The 17,536-nt window shown below is 38.8% G+C and overlaps 2 protein-coding genes across 2 annotated transcripts; one reads left to right on the top strand and one right to left on the bottom strand.

Moving 5' to 3' along the window:
• The first annotated feature begins 335 nt into the window (after positions 1–335).
• On the top strand, positions 336–5,856 carry LOC111803587 (DNA-damage-repair/toleration protein DRT111, chloroplastic-like). The gene is made up of 3 exons (XM_023688066.1): positions 336–1,334; positions 4,951–5,384; positions 5,619–5,856. The coding sequence occupies exons 1-2, from the start codon at positions 513–515 to the stop codon at positions 5,245–5,247; spliced, it is 1,119 nt and encodes a 372-aa protein (XP_023543834.1). The 5' UTR covers positions 336–512; the 3' UTR covers positions 5,248–5,384; positions 5,619–5,856.
• A 2,108-nt stretch (positions 5,857–7,964) lies between these two features.
• Positions 7,965–13,630, bottom strand: LOC111803586 (homeobox-leucine zipper protein ATHB-14-like). The gene is made up of 18 exons (XM_023688065.1): positions 12,647–13,630; positions 11,991–12,147; positions 11,771–11,886; positions 11,591–11,681; positions 11,405–11,500; positions 11,182–11,295; positions 11,018–11,101; positions 10,765–10,920; positions 10,604–10,678; positions 10,410–10,516; positions 10,125–10,314; positions 9,853–10,041; positions 9,693–9,776; positions 9,465–9,599; positions 9,059–9,384; positions 8,754–8,868; positions 8,511–8,660; positions 7,965–8,408 (listed from the first exon to the last, which is right to left on the bottom strand). The coding sequence occupies exons 1-18, from the start codon at positions 12,841–12,843 to the stop codon at positions 8,262–8,264; spliced, it is 2,529 nt and encodes an 842-aa protein (XP_023543833.1). The 5' UTR covers positions 12,844–13,630; the 3' UTR covers positions 7,965–8,261.
• Between the last annotated feature and the right edge of the window lie 3,906 nt (positions 13,631–17,536).

Here is a 17,536-nt window from a genome sequence, read left to right as displayed (position 1 = left end):
ATATGTTTCTCCTGCAGAACGAGACGTGTAATACGTAAAACCTCAATTAAACGAAAAACGTATAATCATGAAGAAAAAAGACGTTGATTATTTATAACCTTTTAAAAAGCANTAAAAAATAACGTTAAAAACTCGATACATAAATTGAATAAATGAAACTCAAAGGGCTCATGCTAAATATGTAATTAATTAAATTTATTGGATCTTATTGAATTATACATCGTTAAATAATATAGAGGTTGCTTTATACATGAACATTTATTTATTTTTAAAAAATTGAAATATTCTCGATATTATAAACTATAAAATAAAGAATTTAAAGAAGTTCGGCGACCCAAAATATTAATTTGTGCCTCAATTTTTAGTGTTACCCAAACCCCTAATTTCGGAGTACTCGCTGAATTTGCCGACCACCGTCATCTGGAAAACTTGTTCTTCGATTCTGTTTCCATGTTGAAAATTCGGATGTTCTAAGAGATTCCAAGAAGGGAAGACAAAGCTACACATACGATATGCTGGGTGGATTGTACGGAGACCTCCCTCCGCCCTCTTCGGCGGAGGAAGATAAGCCCGCCAATTCTACCGTCTGGTCGAGCAGCACAAAAATGGCGCCACCGACTCTACGCAAGCCATCGTCCGTTTTCGCGCCACAGACTGTTCTCAGATCTCAAAGCAGAATGAAAGCTGCCAACTTGGCGCACTCGAAGGCTTCAGTGTCCGAGCCGGTGGAGCAGTCTCTGCCGATTCTGGCTGAGGCTATTACGCAACCGGCGTTGGTGGCCGTGACGTCTTCGGTTGTAGAAGAGTATGATCCAGCGAGGCCGAATGACTACGAGGAGTATCGGGCGGAGAAGAACAGGAAGGCCAAGGAGGCTGAGATGAGAAAGGAGCTCGAGAGACGTAGACAAGAGGAGGAAGAGAGGGAGAAGAAGGAGCGAGAGGAGCGAGATAGAGAGTATTCCAATTCTAGGATAAATATTTCAGGCGAGGAAGCTTGGAGAAGGCGCGCGGCGAAGAGTGGGGCAATACCAAGATCACCATCGCCACCAAGTAGCGGAGACGGATTTACCATTGGAAAGTCGGAAACTGGCGGGTTGGGAGTTGGTGCTGGTGGGCAGATGACAGCGGCTCAAAGAATGATGGCTAAGATGGGGTGGAAGGAGGGGCAAGGGCTCGGGAAGCAAGAACAAGGCATCACCACCCCTCTGATGGCAAAAAAGACAGACCTGCGTGCTGGAGTAATCGTGAACGCTAATGATACGAAATCAGAGAAGAAGGTGAAGAGTGTCAACTTCAACGGACAACCTACTCGGGTTCTCCTGCTCAGAAACATGGTACGACGTTGTAGAATTCTGACATTTTGATGATTTGAAATGAATTTTAGGTAGCGGAGTTTGTTTTCAGTGCATTAGAATTTTAGTAGTTCTTTCCCGTTTGTCAGATTTCTATTAAACTTCAGAAATTCTTGGTTAGATAGGAGCAATCTAGACAGGTTTAACGTAACCGATCATATCCTTCTCTCATAGTTGCTGTTGGATGATGAAAGTCCCACATCGGTTAATTTAGGGAATGATCATGGGTTATAAACAAAGAATACTCTCTCTATTGGTATGAGGCCTTTTGGGAAGCCCAAAGCAAAGCCATGAGAGCTTATACTCAAAGTAGACAATATCATACCATTGTGGAGAGTCGTGTTCATCTAACATGGTATCAGAGTCATGCTCTAAACTTAGTCGTGCCAATAGATTGGTAAATCCTCAAATGTCGAACAAAGGACTCCAAAAGAAAAGGAGTCAGGCCTCCTCGAAAGCAGTGAAAAATGACTAAGACTCCAAAGGAGTCGAGTCTCGATTAAGGGGAGGCGTACTTTGTTCGAGGGGAGGTGTTGGATGATGAAAGTCCCACATCGGCTAATTTAGGGAATGATCATGAGTTTATAAACAAAGAATACTCTCTCTATTGGTATGAGGCCTTTTGGGAAAGCCCAAAGCAAAGGCATGAGAGTTTATGCTCAAAGTGGACAATATCATACCATTGTGGAGAGTCGTGTTCATCTAATAGTTGCAAATTCCATTATTAGCATGCGATTCTTCTGTTAATCCATCATTAAAATGCATGCACTTGAGAATTTGTTTGATTGTCCATATTGTAATGAAAGTTCGATTCCTAATCCTAACCTTGGTATCTTTAGCTGCTTGCCCATTGGTGTATGCTTATCCAGTTTTCATGTTAGACTACGTAGGCGAAAGGATTGTTAGTTAGATAGTATTGTCGCTGTCAGCGCCCGTTGGCATTTTTTATCAGCTAACTGCTCAACCAGTTCTTTATAAATCGTTGTTATCCGAAAGTTTTCTTTCCCTGTACTACCGAGTGCTAATCAGAAGGAATAAGATATGGACTAAAAAACCCTTAGTTGCAATTTGCATATAGAGTTCTTCTTGTTTGGAAAATTTTAGAGGGAAAAACATTAAATCATAGATTATTAGTCTATCTGGAAACAAATTAAAAGGCAGAGAACGTACAAACCTTTACTCACGTGATTTTGTATAGAGATGCCTTCATCAATGTTACATCTTTTGCTAGATCATTTTAGGTTTTAAGTTTATTATATACCATATCAGAGATTAAAAATCTACCCCGAGGGAGGTGAGGGGGGGTGGGGAGGAGGATGAAGGTCTATATAGCATGTTCTAGGGGTTGTACGAATATCAAGGCATACCATATTTGGTTTTCTGATTTTATTGTATTTGATTCATTGTTATATTAGGTTGACGAATGTCATCTTACTGGTTGGATATAAAGTATTAGTTAATGACGCTACTTGAAATATATGGAAAGCCATTTTTATGGGTTTACCTCATTTCCTCAATTTGTTAGTTTTGGCATGGGACTAATATTTGAAGGTCAATTTTTCCCGTCAAATGCATTTATCTTGTCTCTACAATGTGCCGCTTACTCAAGATGTCTTTTTGGCCTGTCTTTCCTCTCCAATATGCATCATTGGGTTCTCTTCAATGATAGAGCTGCTAATGATTTGGCTCCTCTTCCATCTATTATCAAGGGTGTGAGTTTAATCCTTGGATTTTGGGCATCTGATCTGCTTCCTAGATCCTCTTGGTTACTTTTCTTGTAATTCATTTTTGCATCATTTACTTGCAACAATTGCAAGGTCTCCTCCCCTCTTGATACCAAGTTTTGAAAGTTCAACACTTTAGAGAGGTTTAAGATTTCTCTCTTGGCTTGTCTCTTTTGGTTGTGGCCCATGTAGATGTGTTTTATGCACCTGGTTAATGGAGGATTTGAGACGTATTCTTTCGTCAAGTATGCACTGTTTAGCTTCTTGCTGGCTTTCCACTTCCTGTGGAGTTTTTCGCTGAACTTTGTCCTTTCTTTTAATTTCTTGATGAAAAATGAGTTCCTTGTTAAAAAGAAAAAAAAAATAAAAAATTATGCGTTTATGATGGAGGAGATCTTCAACATCTTTTATTTAAACTGAGGGAAAGTTCTTCAGTTGGTTTATCTCTTTCTATCTCTCATTGGAGTTAATGGTTTGAGAAGGGGATGAGGGTTCATAACCAAGGGGAGAAAGTTGACAATTTCCTGTGGGGGAAGTGAGGGAGAAATTCTTAGCCGTTTAGCTAACTGGAATATTGCTACTGGCCCCTAGAAGATGGAAGGTTGGAAGTGGGCAACTTAAGGAAGAGAAGTGAGGCAATACTACAGAGAAGCTGTGGAGATATGCTAAAGAAAGTTATGAGATGTGCAGTAAGCTGGTTATGAACAAATATGGACGTGAAGAAGGAAGAAAATAGGAAGTTTCCTACTAGAAATGAAATTTGGTTGTTTTCAACGCTCTTCGTGGTGACCCTATCAATTTCTGAGCAGGGAAGCTTAGAAGGAACTTCTCTCTAGGCTGATGTTACGAAGCCATTGTTTAGGGATTATGAACTCAAAGAAATTGAATATTATTAGGAATAGATTAGTTCAAAGAAATAGGGGGTTAGGGCTTAGAGTTGGGATCTATTAGAACTGCATAATTCTTGTTCTAACCATGCTTCCGTCTGTAATGAACTAAGAACGGTTTTTTTTTTTTTTCTTTTCTCTCTGTCTTTACGTTCTTCAATTGACTCACTCCTCAGTTTTGCCCGTAAGCTAGTATGTAATAATCGAAGGGTCTATAATTGCCAAAACAATTTCTTTTGGTATCAGTGGCAAACATGTATTTTGGTTGGTAACCAAATGTTTTGGGTTTGATACTGTAGGGGCTTTAATGAAGTTGGTTGGTAAAGAGGAACTGAGTACTACTACTGGAGTATAAGTTGATTTCAAGTTTATCAAAAGCTGTTATTTTCTATGTTCTATTTTGTAAACCTCCCTTTTGGATACGAGTTTAATACAGCTTATTTATTTGATCATAGAGGTCGTTTGAACATCTTATGTGAGAATATTTATTCGTGAGAAAGACCAGTATTTGTAAATAGCATGTGGAGTTTCCTGACAAATCAATGACGGATCTTGTAAATATAAAAGAAAAAACTATATATATATATATATATATTTCCAATTATTACTTAATCTAAGAGTCTTGTTATACATGGCTGAACCTCTCCCTCCCTCCCTCCGAATTGTGAATCTAGGTTATGGTTTAATGTCATTAAATAATTTAGGGTTATAGTGGGTTAATCTTGATATCATGAAAAATGCCATTGAACAATTTAGATTAGTGGGTTAATCTTAAAAAAAAGTTTAATCCTTCATACACAAGGCCTATCTATACATGCTATACATGAGTGTAGCATGTATCAGTAAGGCCTGCGAACAATTTAATCGTTGAGGATATCTAAATGATTGAGCTTGATGATTGAAGCATTTTTTATATTTATACTATAGAAAGGATTGCATTTTTCTTCAGACGTCTAAAGGATATAATTTGTGATTTTTATCTTGAAGGTGGGCCCCGGCGAGGTAGATGATGAGCTAGAAGAGGAAGTAGGATCCGAGTGTGCAAAGTACGGGACAGTAACAAGAGTTCTGATATTTGAGATCACAGAACCCAATTTTCCAGTGGAAGAGGCTGTTCGAATTTTTGTGCAGTTTGAAAGATCAGAAGAAACGACTAAGGCTTTGGTTGATCTTGGAGGTCGTTACTTCGGGGGAAGAGTGGTTCAAGCTACATTTTATGATGAGGAAAGGTTCAGTAAGAACGAATTAGCTCCAATGCCAGGAGAAATCCCTGGATTTACATGAATTCCGTTTGGATTGGATTGGATTGTGCTATAACTTTCCTGTTGTAAGCACGTGATGTTGTGGACTCAATAGTTTCTTTGCAGTCATTATGAGAATCTCTCTTTTTACTTGTGACAGACTGAATGATGGCGCACTTGGTAAGCCACATTAACCATCTAATATAAACCCCTTCGATGAATTCATTTGTCTGTCATAGAACTTTTTTCTTCTATGCATGCATCTGTCTCTTAATAGAAGCTTGCCAATTTTATCTTATTTGCTTTCTTCCAGATTCAATTATGTCTTGACTGAACAGTTTCAACTAAGAATGTAATTTGATTTCATTAGTAAAACTGAGAGACTAACAGCAACCCTACTTGCTGCATGTACAGCACACCGATGACCCTGGGCGTTCTTTCGGGCTGCAAGCGGATTATCATTGGGCTTTTACGGTAATTTTAGGTTGAGACTCGTTGTGTTTTTTAATTATTAAAAAATGAAAAACCAGAACTTATCTTGTGCTTAAACTTTCAAGCGTTCTTAATGTGTTGGATTATGGGTGAAATTCTTGATTAGTTCTTATGTTGATTGAGAAATATTTTTACAGTATAAATTTATATATTTCTGGTTTGTTGGGGTAAATTTTGAATAGAAGTGAGATAATTTCTGACATCTTAACTCCTTGCTTTATTAATTCAATCCTTTTAAAACTGGAAATCAAACAGCCTGTTTTACTGAACTGAGAAGAAGATGAAGAAACAAACACAGTAATTATTACATCTGTTAAAATAGGTTGGACCAGTCAATGGTGAATTAAATGGGGGAAGGGGTTGATTTGAAAAACCCTATGGATTATAGAGTCTAAGCAGCATGATAAGGTCTAGTCGCCCTCCCTAAACTCGAACAAAATCTTACAACGGCTGCAACACAAAATCTTAAAACAGCTGCAATTCCAGAGAAAAACTACATGGATTGCAAACCCTAGCCCTCTCCCCTAGGGTTTACAAAAGTTCAGATTCATAGATTCTCTCTCTCCCCACCACACTTCTTTATTGAATTTTGATGCTTTCTTTGCACTTTAATTAATGCCTTTCCCTTTGGGGCTGGCTGGGCCGCGCTGGGAGCGCTATTGAAGGGAAAGCTGCCCTTGAAAATGGTGTCCTTGGAATACAACCAAACTATACTTTCGGAAGTTCCCACTCCCTTCCCAACACTTTAACTCAATTTCTCTCTTTACCCAAAGGCCACTTCTGCATTAACCTGCTCAACTATTTGTAACTTCACAACCTGGCGTCATTTTTAGAAGCCTTAGCAAGCATCATTTTAAAAATCACAAGGAGTTTATCATCATTAAAGATGATTTTTTATATAAAGACAAAGCCATAGATATATACTTTGTAGTCCCATAAATTTTACTTCAAAAAATTTGAATACAATCATAATTTCTCTTCGAACAAATCAATAAGCATACCCAAATGGGGAACAAAAAGGGTTAAGTTCTGAGAGAAAGCATGGCATGGGACTGGGCATTAGAGGCGAATCAATGGCTGTAGACCAAGTCTGCACCAAAAACATAGTTAATTTGAATAATTTGCATTAGTTTTTTTTTTTGGTGGGAAAAACTGCGAAAGAGACTGGCAGCAGTCTCGAAATTACAGTTCACAGTACCTTTGTACACATCCTTCCCCCTCCATCTTTTACTGTATCAGAAAAAAAGTGACAAACATTTTTAAAATATCATTGAAATAATTACACATTAAAAATATTAATAATTTATTTCTGGGAATACCCAATGAGAGGTTGGCAAAAACCATTCCATCAAAAAATGTATTAGAAAAAAGTAGAACTACAAAGAGAAAGTAATATGAAAAGTTAAAGTGTGATTAGACCTTCCAAAATCCCATCCTTGTTTGGTTAGAGAAAAAATGGAAAGGAAAGGTAGGAAAAACCAAAACAGGAAGATCCTTGTCTTCTCTGCTCTGTTTCAAAGATCATCATTATAGGTAGAATGGACTGATTTTACGCCCACCGCCCCCTGTCAAAATAGCGTGTAGTTATGGCTTAGGGAATGGAAGAGGGAGTTCTGCTTAGCTCGCCTAGGTGTATCTTCTTACCATAAATGAAGATTGATGCTCAACCCCTTCCTGTTTCTGGCCCTCCTCATTAATAAGCTGCTGTTAAAGACTGTTGTGTTTGTTAAGCCATGAACTGCCCATTACTCAACTCTTTTACTTGTTTTGGTGCAGTGGCTGGCTGTGGCTGGTGCTTCCACCCTTGATTTACTCCCACCACAACCTAAATAACCCTCCTGTCATCGAACTGCCTTTTCCTCTGCAACAATTTTCTTTTTACTGTCGTCTGTCTTAAAAGTTTTAGTTAGGTTGAAAAATTTAGTGCCTTCAACAACCAAGACCATCTAACTGTCTGCATAATACATAGTTTTTTCTTTATAAAAAAAACATGCCCTGTGAATACGCTTTGGATGTCAAGAAAGTAGTGTTATGAATACGCTTTGGGTGTCAAGGAAGTAATGTGTGGACCAAGGAAGTAATGTGTGGACCAAGGAAGTAGTGTGAGGACCAGGTCAGTTTCCTATCATTAGAAATCATTTTCTAACTATATTTGTGAGATCCCACTTCGATTAGAGAGTAGAATGAAACATTGAAGGGAAGGCCGAAAGAGAAACTTCGAGGGTGTGAAAACTAATCTCTAACAGACGTTTTAAAAACCCTAGAAGAAAGTCCAAAGAAGATAATATTTACTAGCGATAGACTAAAATCGTTACAATATAGCCTTTTGAAGCTAAATTATCAACTACAAAACGATAAATGATACTTCAGCGTATAACCTCACATAACATTATAAGTGTTCATGATACTAACAACTTTAAGTAATGGTGTTAAGTTCGTAGCAAAGGGTCCAAGTAGCTAAGACCATAGTCAAGAAGTCCTGCAGTAAAAGAAATACATCATGTCTAGGTTGGAATTACAATTCCACTAATTGATACGGTTAACCAGTCATGTGCTTCTTCTCCATCACACAAAGGACCAGTTTATGAACATGAAAGCTAGACAGTGATTGGAATCATCATCATTTAGAACCTTCCAGGCAATGGCTTGCTCGTAAGAAATGGGACGGCCCATACTCGATATGCAAATACCAGATGGAAGATTTGTGAATCCCTGAGACGCAAAGAACAAAAATATATAAGATAGTCTTAATATGCCTATATTATTCAGGACAGAATCGATCATGATTAATCATATCAAGTTCTTAGTTTATACCTGCTGCATTATCTTGGGGAACTCAGTGCAGAGAATCTTCCGACCTGCCTCATCGAGAATTTTGTCGAGCATTATATCTTGCAGGCCAACAAGAGTGGTTTCAAGCATGTCCAAACCAGCCTGGTTAGCGAAGGTGAACACAGCAGATGCCTGAAATTAAGTTTTTAAAATCATGTCAGCTTTCCGGAGCAGTCAAGTGACTTGTCATATAATTCAATTTTAAAAGGTAGGAATGTTGATTACGTTGGTTTTTACAGAGCAACACATGATTGCATCGGAGTGGTGCCATAGCAGCTTCAACATGGCATCCCCCCCAGACTGAGAATCCGCTTGAAGGAGCTCAGATCCCACATGGATCCTGAAACACGAAACTGTTGGTAAGTAAAGCTGTTGGGGGCAGGGGAGTTCATACATTGTTCAGCAGTTATATGAGTATTTCCATGGCTCTTTTCATGTACTTAAAACTATACATGAAGAACACAAGCCAAATTTTCAGAGGAACGAAAAATTACAGTGCCAAGAACACTAGGGGATTACGTAGTATATACCTGTAACTTCGGCAAATCCATCGAGCCAAAGTGAGAGCTTCAGGAGAACCAGGAAGGGGCTTTAGTCCCATATTGGAACTCAACCGAGATGGGGCAATGGCCATGGCAACCCTTTGAACGGACCCGACAACACTACGGACATATTGTCGGGCCATTGCAGCCACATTTTCCTGTAAGTGATTCTCAAAAGTGAACTGGAAAGCAATGGTCAAGACTGAACGAAGATTGTAGCTGCTCAAATCAGTTTGACCAGCAGAACGTGCAGCATTGGCACCAACTTCAAGAGTAGAGGCCAAATCCAATGTTCGAGCAGCAGTAGGATCATCCTGCAATGGATGAAAAACAGAGGTTATGCTTTTTCAAAAGAATGGGAAGTCCAAGACAGTAATTCAATGCAGAGACGAACTGTTTTCGGATCCAGTGGGATGACACGAAATCCTGAAGGAAGTAATGGAGCATCATCCGCAAAGGATTCATCTATAGGCGCAAACACAAGCTGAGCACAAGCTCCAACTGCATTTTCATCAACCCCACTACAGAGCTGCCACAAAAAGGTTGAGAAAACATATAATCAGGAGGCAAAAAATAAACATACATTGGATAAGACGATGCAACTTAAACGTAGCGAACTCACCTGCAATAAGTACATATCTCGGCCAGCCAAAGCAACGTCATCGGGAGAGAATGCAAGGCCCTCCAGCCGAACCACCTCCAAAAACTGCACAAAGACATTGTCATATTTACAGTACAAGGAAGAGACTGAAGGAATTTCTTTGAAAGATAGAAATAGTTACCTCCTCATGCTCCACAGTAGAAGCAAGAGGCAATATAACCTGGCTGCTAGGGAAGCCACCAGGCCTTGCACATGGAACAGCATATGGACTGGCTTTTAAACTTGCGGCACAGTAGGCATCAACTCCATAATCAGCCCATTCAGACCGATGCTCTCTCAGGAATCGAACAAGCAAAGCAGGGGGAACGTCCTGGAGATGACAAGTAAACAAGTTAAGATTGAAACCAAGTATATCAATCATTCAGATGCAAAACGTCTAGACGAAATATTCACCTGAAGTAACATCGACGCTTTTGCACACATCACTCCACCACCAAAAGAGGGATACATCGACGTGTTATACTGGGATCCGGGAAACACGTTTGCTGATGAATTTATGACAATTGTCACATCCTCCAAACCGTCACTGCCCATAGGCGACCAACCATCATCAGCAAACCCATTAACAGCATCGTTGAAACCCCTACAGACCATTTCCAGGTATGATTAGAATAAGAAAGCAGCATCAATGACAATCATAAAACTTCATTAGTTATCAGGCTCTCCACAGTAAACTACCTGCAAAGTTTTTGACTGAATGTCCGCAGTACAGCGGGTTGACGTCCACCAGTGTATTGAATCTCTCCATTAGTCTCTTGAGCAATTTGTCTAACGTGACGCAATGCCTGAAGAACAAATTCGACCGATACAGTAAGAATAGAACAGATATGATTTACTTGTCAAGACAATGGAACCTCTGCAACAATTCTTACAGCAGTTGTCATTTTCTGAGCAAGGATCTTGGATGACTCGTAAAGTGGCCTAAGAACTTCAGGGACACTCCAAACCTATAAATGGAATGAAAGATGAAAAAAAAAAAGTGCACAAACAATCAAGAAATACAATGCTAAGATACTCGAAGTTGAAAGCTCACATCCAAATCAATGTGATCGACAATGTGAATAATCGATCCATCACCCTCGCACGCTCGTATTAAGTAGCCACTAGGAAGCATCTCAGCTCTAACAAAAGTAGATGGCGGAGGCCCTGCTGGGCCACCAGTAGAAGAAGTCAATGACCTCTCACAAACCTGCAACTCATTCCAAAGAAAAAGCTGAAATCAAGACCAACAAATAGTACCAAAGATGCAAAATTTAGAGTAAAAAAGATGCGGTCAGTGAATCTACCACTACACTGCCATCTTCTAAACTTGTTGTATATCTCATAGTCCAGAAGTCGCGTGCTGCTGCTAATGTAGTTGGAGCGTAAGTCTATACGAAAACAAATGGAATTAGAAACAGTAGAATAAAATTTAACCATAGAAGAGACAAAATTAAGAGTATTAGCCAACCTGCATGTATATGAGCTCTATTGTTCCCCCATTTCCCGTAGGAATAACACTTACAACGTTAAGACATCGGCAGTCACGATACCAGGAAAGGCGATCTTTGAGAATTTCTGCAACCTGCATCGATTAAACTTCATGTTCACGACGCACACACAAGAAAGTTCCCAAAAACAAACCATCATGTTCAAGGGCACGAGAGTTAAGTTATAGTTCATAAAGCAAGTACCTTTGTTGGCTCTAGACTAACAAGACCACAGGCTCGTGCTGCCACCCCGCTGCAGTTGCGGGAAACAGCAACGATACCAATGGAATCCGGACCAGGCTGTGCAAATATGAGGATATTCATTAAGACCATCAAGTAAATCATAACCTTCAAGAGGATATTCAATCCTATAATACAAACAACACTGACCTTCATCCCAATCATCTGGACCCAGTCGACAGCAGTTCCTGTAGCCTTGGAAAGGAACTCTGCCAGGGTCTCCTCAGCTATCGCTAGAAGACTAAGACAAGCAATTCATAAAAGCCATTTCAATGTTGCATCCAAAAACAAGGTGACTGAAATATGGAAGTAGCAGCTAAAGATACTGACCCAGCTGGGTTGTTGACATCCCTATTGGGATGCTGAGGATTTGGGTTTTGCTGTTGTTGAGGCTGACCGCTCATGACTACAGACTCACAGCTATTGTCTGTAGTCGTCCCAGATGCCTATTGAAGAGAGAAGAAGAGCTCCTTGTTACACAGAAGATATCAAAGCTGGAAGAAACAATTCAATTTGAAGGCACAAAGTTTTTGGAATTGAAAGGGATTACACTTAGTTTCTGGCGGACATAGCCATTCTCATACACCAAATGAGACACCTGCTTCTGTAAGCGGTCATTCTCCTCCATCAACAATTTGTTCATCGCTGACAACTTTCTATTAACGCTCTGGAGCCGAGAAGATTCCTTCCTTTGCTTCTCGCGGCATCTAGCGGAGAATTAAAGGGTAAAACAAACTGTGAAGTTGCTTGGAGATGATCTATAGAGCATTAGTTTAACATCTTTCTTCATCCAAAACTTCAACCCCAGAAACAGGGAAGGACGTTTAGTTTTCAAAGATTCAAGATCAAATTAGAAAGATCAGCAAAGATTGCTAACCCAAAATTTCAAAACCATAAATATGATCCCAAAAAGGCCAAACAGAAGGTCAGATTCTCATAACCATCGGGAGGTCCAGTTCCATATTGAAGAAGACGACGAAAAGACATGGTAAAAAGGAGTAAAGTTACTGAATACACAAGTTCTAGGGAAAAATGTGGTTATTTTCAATCAACAGCATCATTTCCTTATAAACCCATTTCCCAGAGCTATTCAACTCCTTGACCAGATGTACCACAAGCTCAGAGCCCAACCCAAAAGTTTTGACAATATTACAGATGGGAAAAACAAACAAGCAAAAAAGACAAGTTTTGAAACAAACACTGTACCTGCGATTTTGAAACCAAACTTTGATCTGTTTAGGCTCAATGTTAGAAAGGATCGGGCACTCTCTAATGAGCTGCTGCCTTTTGAGAGAACTGGGCTTAGGACATTCTGCATAAACTCTCTCTAATGCCTCAACTTGCTCGGGTGTATACCGTACGTATTTGCTGGAACCCATCTCTTTATGCATGAGAAGCGCCATAGATGGTATGCAGCAAACCCGAACAAAGAGGCAACGCAAAGATTTGAAAACCCACGAAAAAGAAAGCCTCGAGAAAAGGAAAAATGGGAAGCTAGCAAAAGGGGATTTTTGTGTCGTCTTGGTCTTCTTCTTTGGCGGTGTTGGTGGTGGTGTTAGGCTTTTTACCGGGCAGGCTCTCTCCTCCAAGAGAGCCTCCTCTCTCCTTCATCCGTTAGTGCTCTGCTTGTTGCTCAAAGCACACAGGTTGAAGAAGAGCATGAACAGGGTCCTCTGGTCTTTATCACAAAAGCGCCAATTTCGAGGACTTCAGAAGCAATGAAGAAGAAAAATAAAGACCCAAATAAGAAAAAGAAATTTCTTTTTTTGTTTTGAAAAATTGTGGGTTTGTAAGTGGGCAGAGAAAGTATAAACAGAAGAAAACAAACATCCAATGGCGAATTCCTTTTCCCAACTTTCTCTCTGTGGGTTTTTTTCCCTGCACAAATAAAACTTGAAAATCCCACTTTTTTCCCAGTGAGTGATGTGAAAAATCAAAAGAAAAGAAGGATTAATTTAAAGCCTGTGTGTCAGTCACATAAACAAACACACAAGGAAGAGAGAAGGTTTGTTATGAACAATGGGTTCTGTTCATCTTCCTCTCTTTTATCTCTCTCTAAAAAGAAGTGAGTCAGAGCTCAGAAGGAAGGAACCATCTTCTTTCCTTTTCTCTTTCCCTTTGACAACAAACGTTCACGAGATGAATGAATGAATGTATGTATGGTATTAGACTCACTGATACGTATCTATCTATAAGGACTGTGATGTATAAAGCATGTGTTGTGTGTATGTATTTATATAAGACTCTTTGTTGAAGGTGAAGGAGGGAGGGGAGGTTTGGAGCACAGACAAAGTGGCCTAAATTATTACCTTTGCCCTTTGCCTACTTATTATACTTTTTTTTTGGCACTATTCTATTTTTGCCCTATTTTCTTAACGGCCCCATCTTTTACTTTCAAGACTATGTGAACATTTGGTTGCTCTTCTTCTTGCTTACAATAACTTGTACAATAAGCCTATGTCATTACTCATTCCAACAAACTTTAAGCTCGGGCGGGGATAGGGTGGGAACAGGGAATATACTCCTCGTTCCCGACCTCTTTACATAATGAAGGAGAAATCTTTTCCTACTATTTCCCTCATTCATTGTTTAGATTACGAGCATACACTTAGTTTGTTTGAGATCTCATATTGATAGGAGAAGGGAACAAAACATTTCTTATAAGGGTGTAAAAATATCTCTCGACTTAGCTGTTACAATTTTACTTCTATTCACATAAAATAAGAGTATATCCGTGTGATTGCGATGGAGTCCTCACTTTGTGGAAGCCTCAAATCTCTTATTCTATTGGTTACTTATTTGAGAAAGAATTGAAAAGACTAATGAATGTGGACGACTCTTCGCTTATTATTGCTCGTCTCACAAAGTGGTAAGGGGAACAAAAGAGGTGCCAATTCTTTGAGTGAAATGGTCACCAAACACTACTAATAGTCCTGACTGGCAATTCTCTAGAGTAAACACAATATGCACCAAATCTCGATGATTCGATCTATCGATCAAGGTTTCGACACTACAAGTATGTTCTTAGTTCATCTAGAGCTTCCAAAGAATTAGTGAGTATGGAGTCGGACTTCATGACCTTAATTAGAAAGATTCTATCTCGGTCTTATACATCATATGAAAACAACCCAAATGAAATCAAGCGTTAAAAAAAGGTGTTTTTTGAGCTGGAAAATATTGGGGTTAATGGGTAATGATTGATACAGTTGTTATGAGAGTTTGGGGCATCAATAATGTTTTACATTATCTTGTGGGACACATAATCTTAATTATAAATTTTGGAGTCAGCAGTTTGGAGCTTTCAAGTTTCACCCATGTCCTTATATTATCACTAATTTTGTAGATGTGACAGACATTAATGGTACCACTTTTCTTTTTGTAAAAACAAAAATCATAATCAATTAGTTAATTAACTGTAAAAATGCATTAAGCAGCTGGATATAAACAATGCCCAATCCAACTTTTGATAGCCAGCCATTGTCCCAATGGCTAATTGAGCCGTTATAGATGATACCAAAGCCAAACATCAGGCGATATGCCAGTAAGGACGTTAGGCTCTGAAGAATCAATTTTATTTTCATAAACTCATTTGGGTCGAGCAGGTTTTTAAAACTCGAACTTCTTAAACAGGTAACACAAGTTTCTTATACTCTATCCTTAAATCTCAAACATAACCTTCTTAGATTTAAAATTTCAAACCCGTGTCGTGAACGTGTATATTTGATATTTCATGCACGGTTGAGACCTACTAGCACCAACCACACTTTTTGGTTACAAATGAGAGTGTTTCCCACCTCCATCCCTTTACTCATAAGAATCCAAGAGAGAGAGAGAGAGAGAGAGGGAGAGAGAAAAGTGATTGACTTTGAGATTTCAGTAGCTAGGGTTGACCTTTTAGTACAAAGGTTTTGATATCTTTAAAGCATCCAAAGCCTCAAAACATACTTTCACTGCTTTCTTTTTTCATCATCCTTTTCTCTCTCTCTTTCTCTAATACTGAGGGAGAGGGAGAGGGAGTCAATGGCTACACAGACTCACTTGGTGTTTTCTTGTCTCCTTCGTTATATATGGTTCAAATTTCTCTCTAGTTTTAATGATTTTGAAAGAGTTAAAATCACTGTTTTTAATGGTTTAAATCTCAATCAATCGCGAAAAAAAAGTACAAACATGCCTATATTTTTCCAAGCCGGAGGGTCCCAAAAGTTGTGTTTTGGTGGAGAAGAAGATAACACATTCTGTCATGCACCAAAAGTAGCAGGATTCATTCACAACAGATAAAGAAAGGGCTTTTTGTTTGAAGATCAAAACCCCACACACCCACCTTCTCTCTCCTCAATTTGGTGCCTTTGCTTGCATTTTACACCTCTCTCTCTCTTCCATGTGTGCATGATAAAGAGGTGTAAAGGGGTATTGTAGAGAGGAATAATCCCAGGTTTGGGGGAATACTGATGCCACAAACTGCTGTATCTTGGCTCCTAATCATGAGTTTGGTATCGCATATTCACACAATACAGCCCAATTGTGATTTGGAGTAATACTAAAGTATAAGCCTTTGTAATATATTGATTACCAACAGTTTAAATCTTCTAAAAGGGGTTAAGTGGGAAGTGAGAGACAGATTTTGTGGCCACTGATGCATGAAATTACAGATGAATCATCCATAAAGATCCAATTTTTAGATGACCCAATGAGAGTTATATGCAGATTAGAAGTATATATATCCAGATTGTTCACTAATTAGTTGATCGGTAATATTTCTATGTTCTATGAATTGAATGTCATGGAATTTTGTAATCTTGATCAAACTTTATGGCCAACCAATCGCAGTTATCATCTAAAACAAAAGTGTTCTCCTTCTAAATTTGAAGATACATAGTCGCATTGATTTGTCTTTGCGTGATAAGATTTGTGTAACATTTTAAGTCCACCACTAGCAGAATTACGTATTATCGTTAGCCTTTTTAAGAACTTGTTAGAGGATTCCAGTCACCCGACACATCATCTTCTTCTCAACTACTAGGGAGAGGTTTCCAACCCATATAAGGAATGTTTCGTTTCCCTCTTCAACCAAAGTGGATCTCACAATCTAACTTTAATACTATTTGTAATAATTCAAGTCTAGCACTAGCAGACATTGTCCCCTTTAGCCTCTTACGTATCGCCGTCAGCCTCACAGTTTTAAAATGCGTATGGTAGAGAGGGGTTTCCACACTGATATAAAGAATGTGTAGAAAAAAAGGAAACTTTAAAAATCTAGGAGAAACTAGTTCACGGGTATATCTAAATTATCTTTCTTATAGTTATGATGTGAATTCCATTAACAAAAATAGAAAAGGAAAAAGAATAATCAATCCTGAAGCAAGATGAAATGAAACGCACTCAAAGGGGCAAAAGTGAATTTATTCTACTCAAAGCTATACATGGAGGAGGATCCAAATTATACAAAGGTAGTGGAAATTTGAAGAGATATTAAAAGAGTGGCTTGAGCAGGGAGGACCATGAGCAAAAGAAAGTGTTTGATTTCCAAGGAATGGCCCATTGATAGGGACTCCACAGAATCTGCACAGGATACCAATACCCTCGGAACAAAAGTGGCTCAGGTTTCAATAGTAAAGCCTGTGAAATGTGGTTTTGCTTTGTACACGTGAAGCCACACACATATGTATTCATTTCTATTGTTTATTTTTCAGAAACCAGTAGGAATATGGGCAGGATAAAATGAAAAGTTTCTGACTTTTTCTCCCCCTTTTGAGACCTATACTGCAAAGAGTTTACTTGGTTTAACATACATAGTGAAAATCTTTCAAAAACGACAAAAGAAAGTTCAACAACAGGTTAATATCAACAGAAATTCAAAATCTAGACTTTTTTTTACCTCATTTCTTCTTCTGCTACTCCAATCAATGCAGGAACATGTGATACTTCATGGATGTTCATCAGAAAAGGTAGAATCCAAACAAAAGCGTTCGGCCAATGGATACATCTCGTAACAAAACATAAATGCTTAGATTTCTTCTCGTTTGAGACTTCCTAATTCAGACAGCTAAAGATCGGTCAAACAAAGCAAAGATACTACTAGATTGATAATCAACCATT

The sequence above is a fragment of the Cucurbita pepo genome, chromosome LG10 (assembly GCF_002806865.2).
Source record: "Cucurbita pepo subsp. pepo cultivar mu-cu-16 chromosome LG10, ASM280686v2, whole genome shotgun sequence".
In the NCBI taxonomy this organism is placed as follows: Eukaryota; Viridiplantae; Streptophyta; class Magnoliopsida; order Cucurbitales; family Cucurbitaceae; genus Cucurbita; species Cucurbita pepo.
Note: the sequence above shows the minus strand (reverse complement) of the source record. Positions and strands in the feature narration are given on the sequence as shown.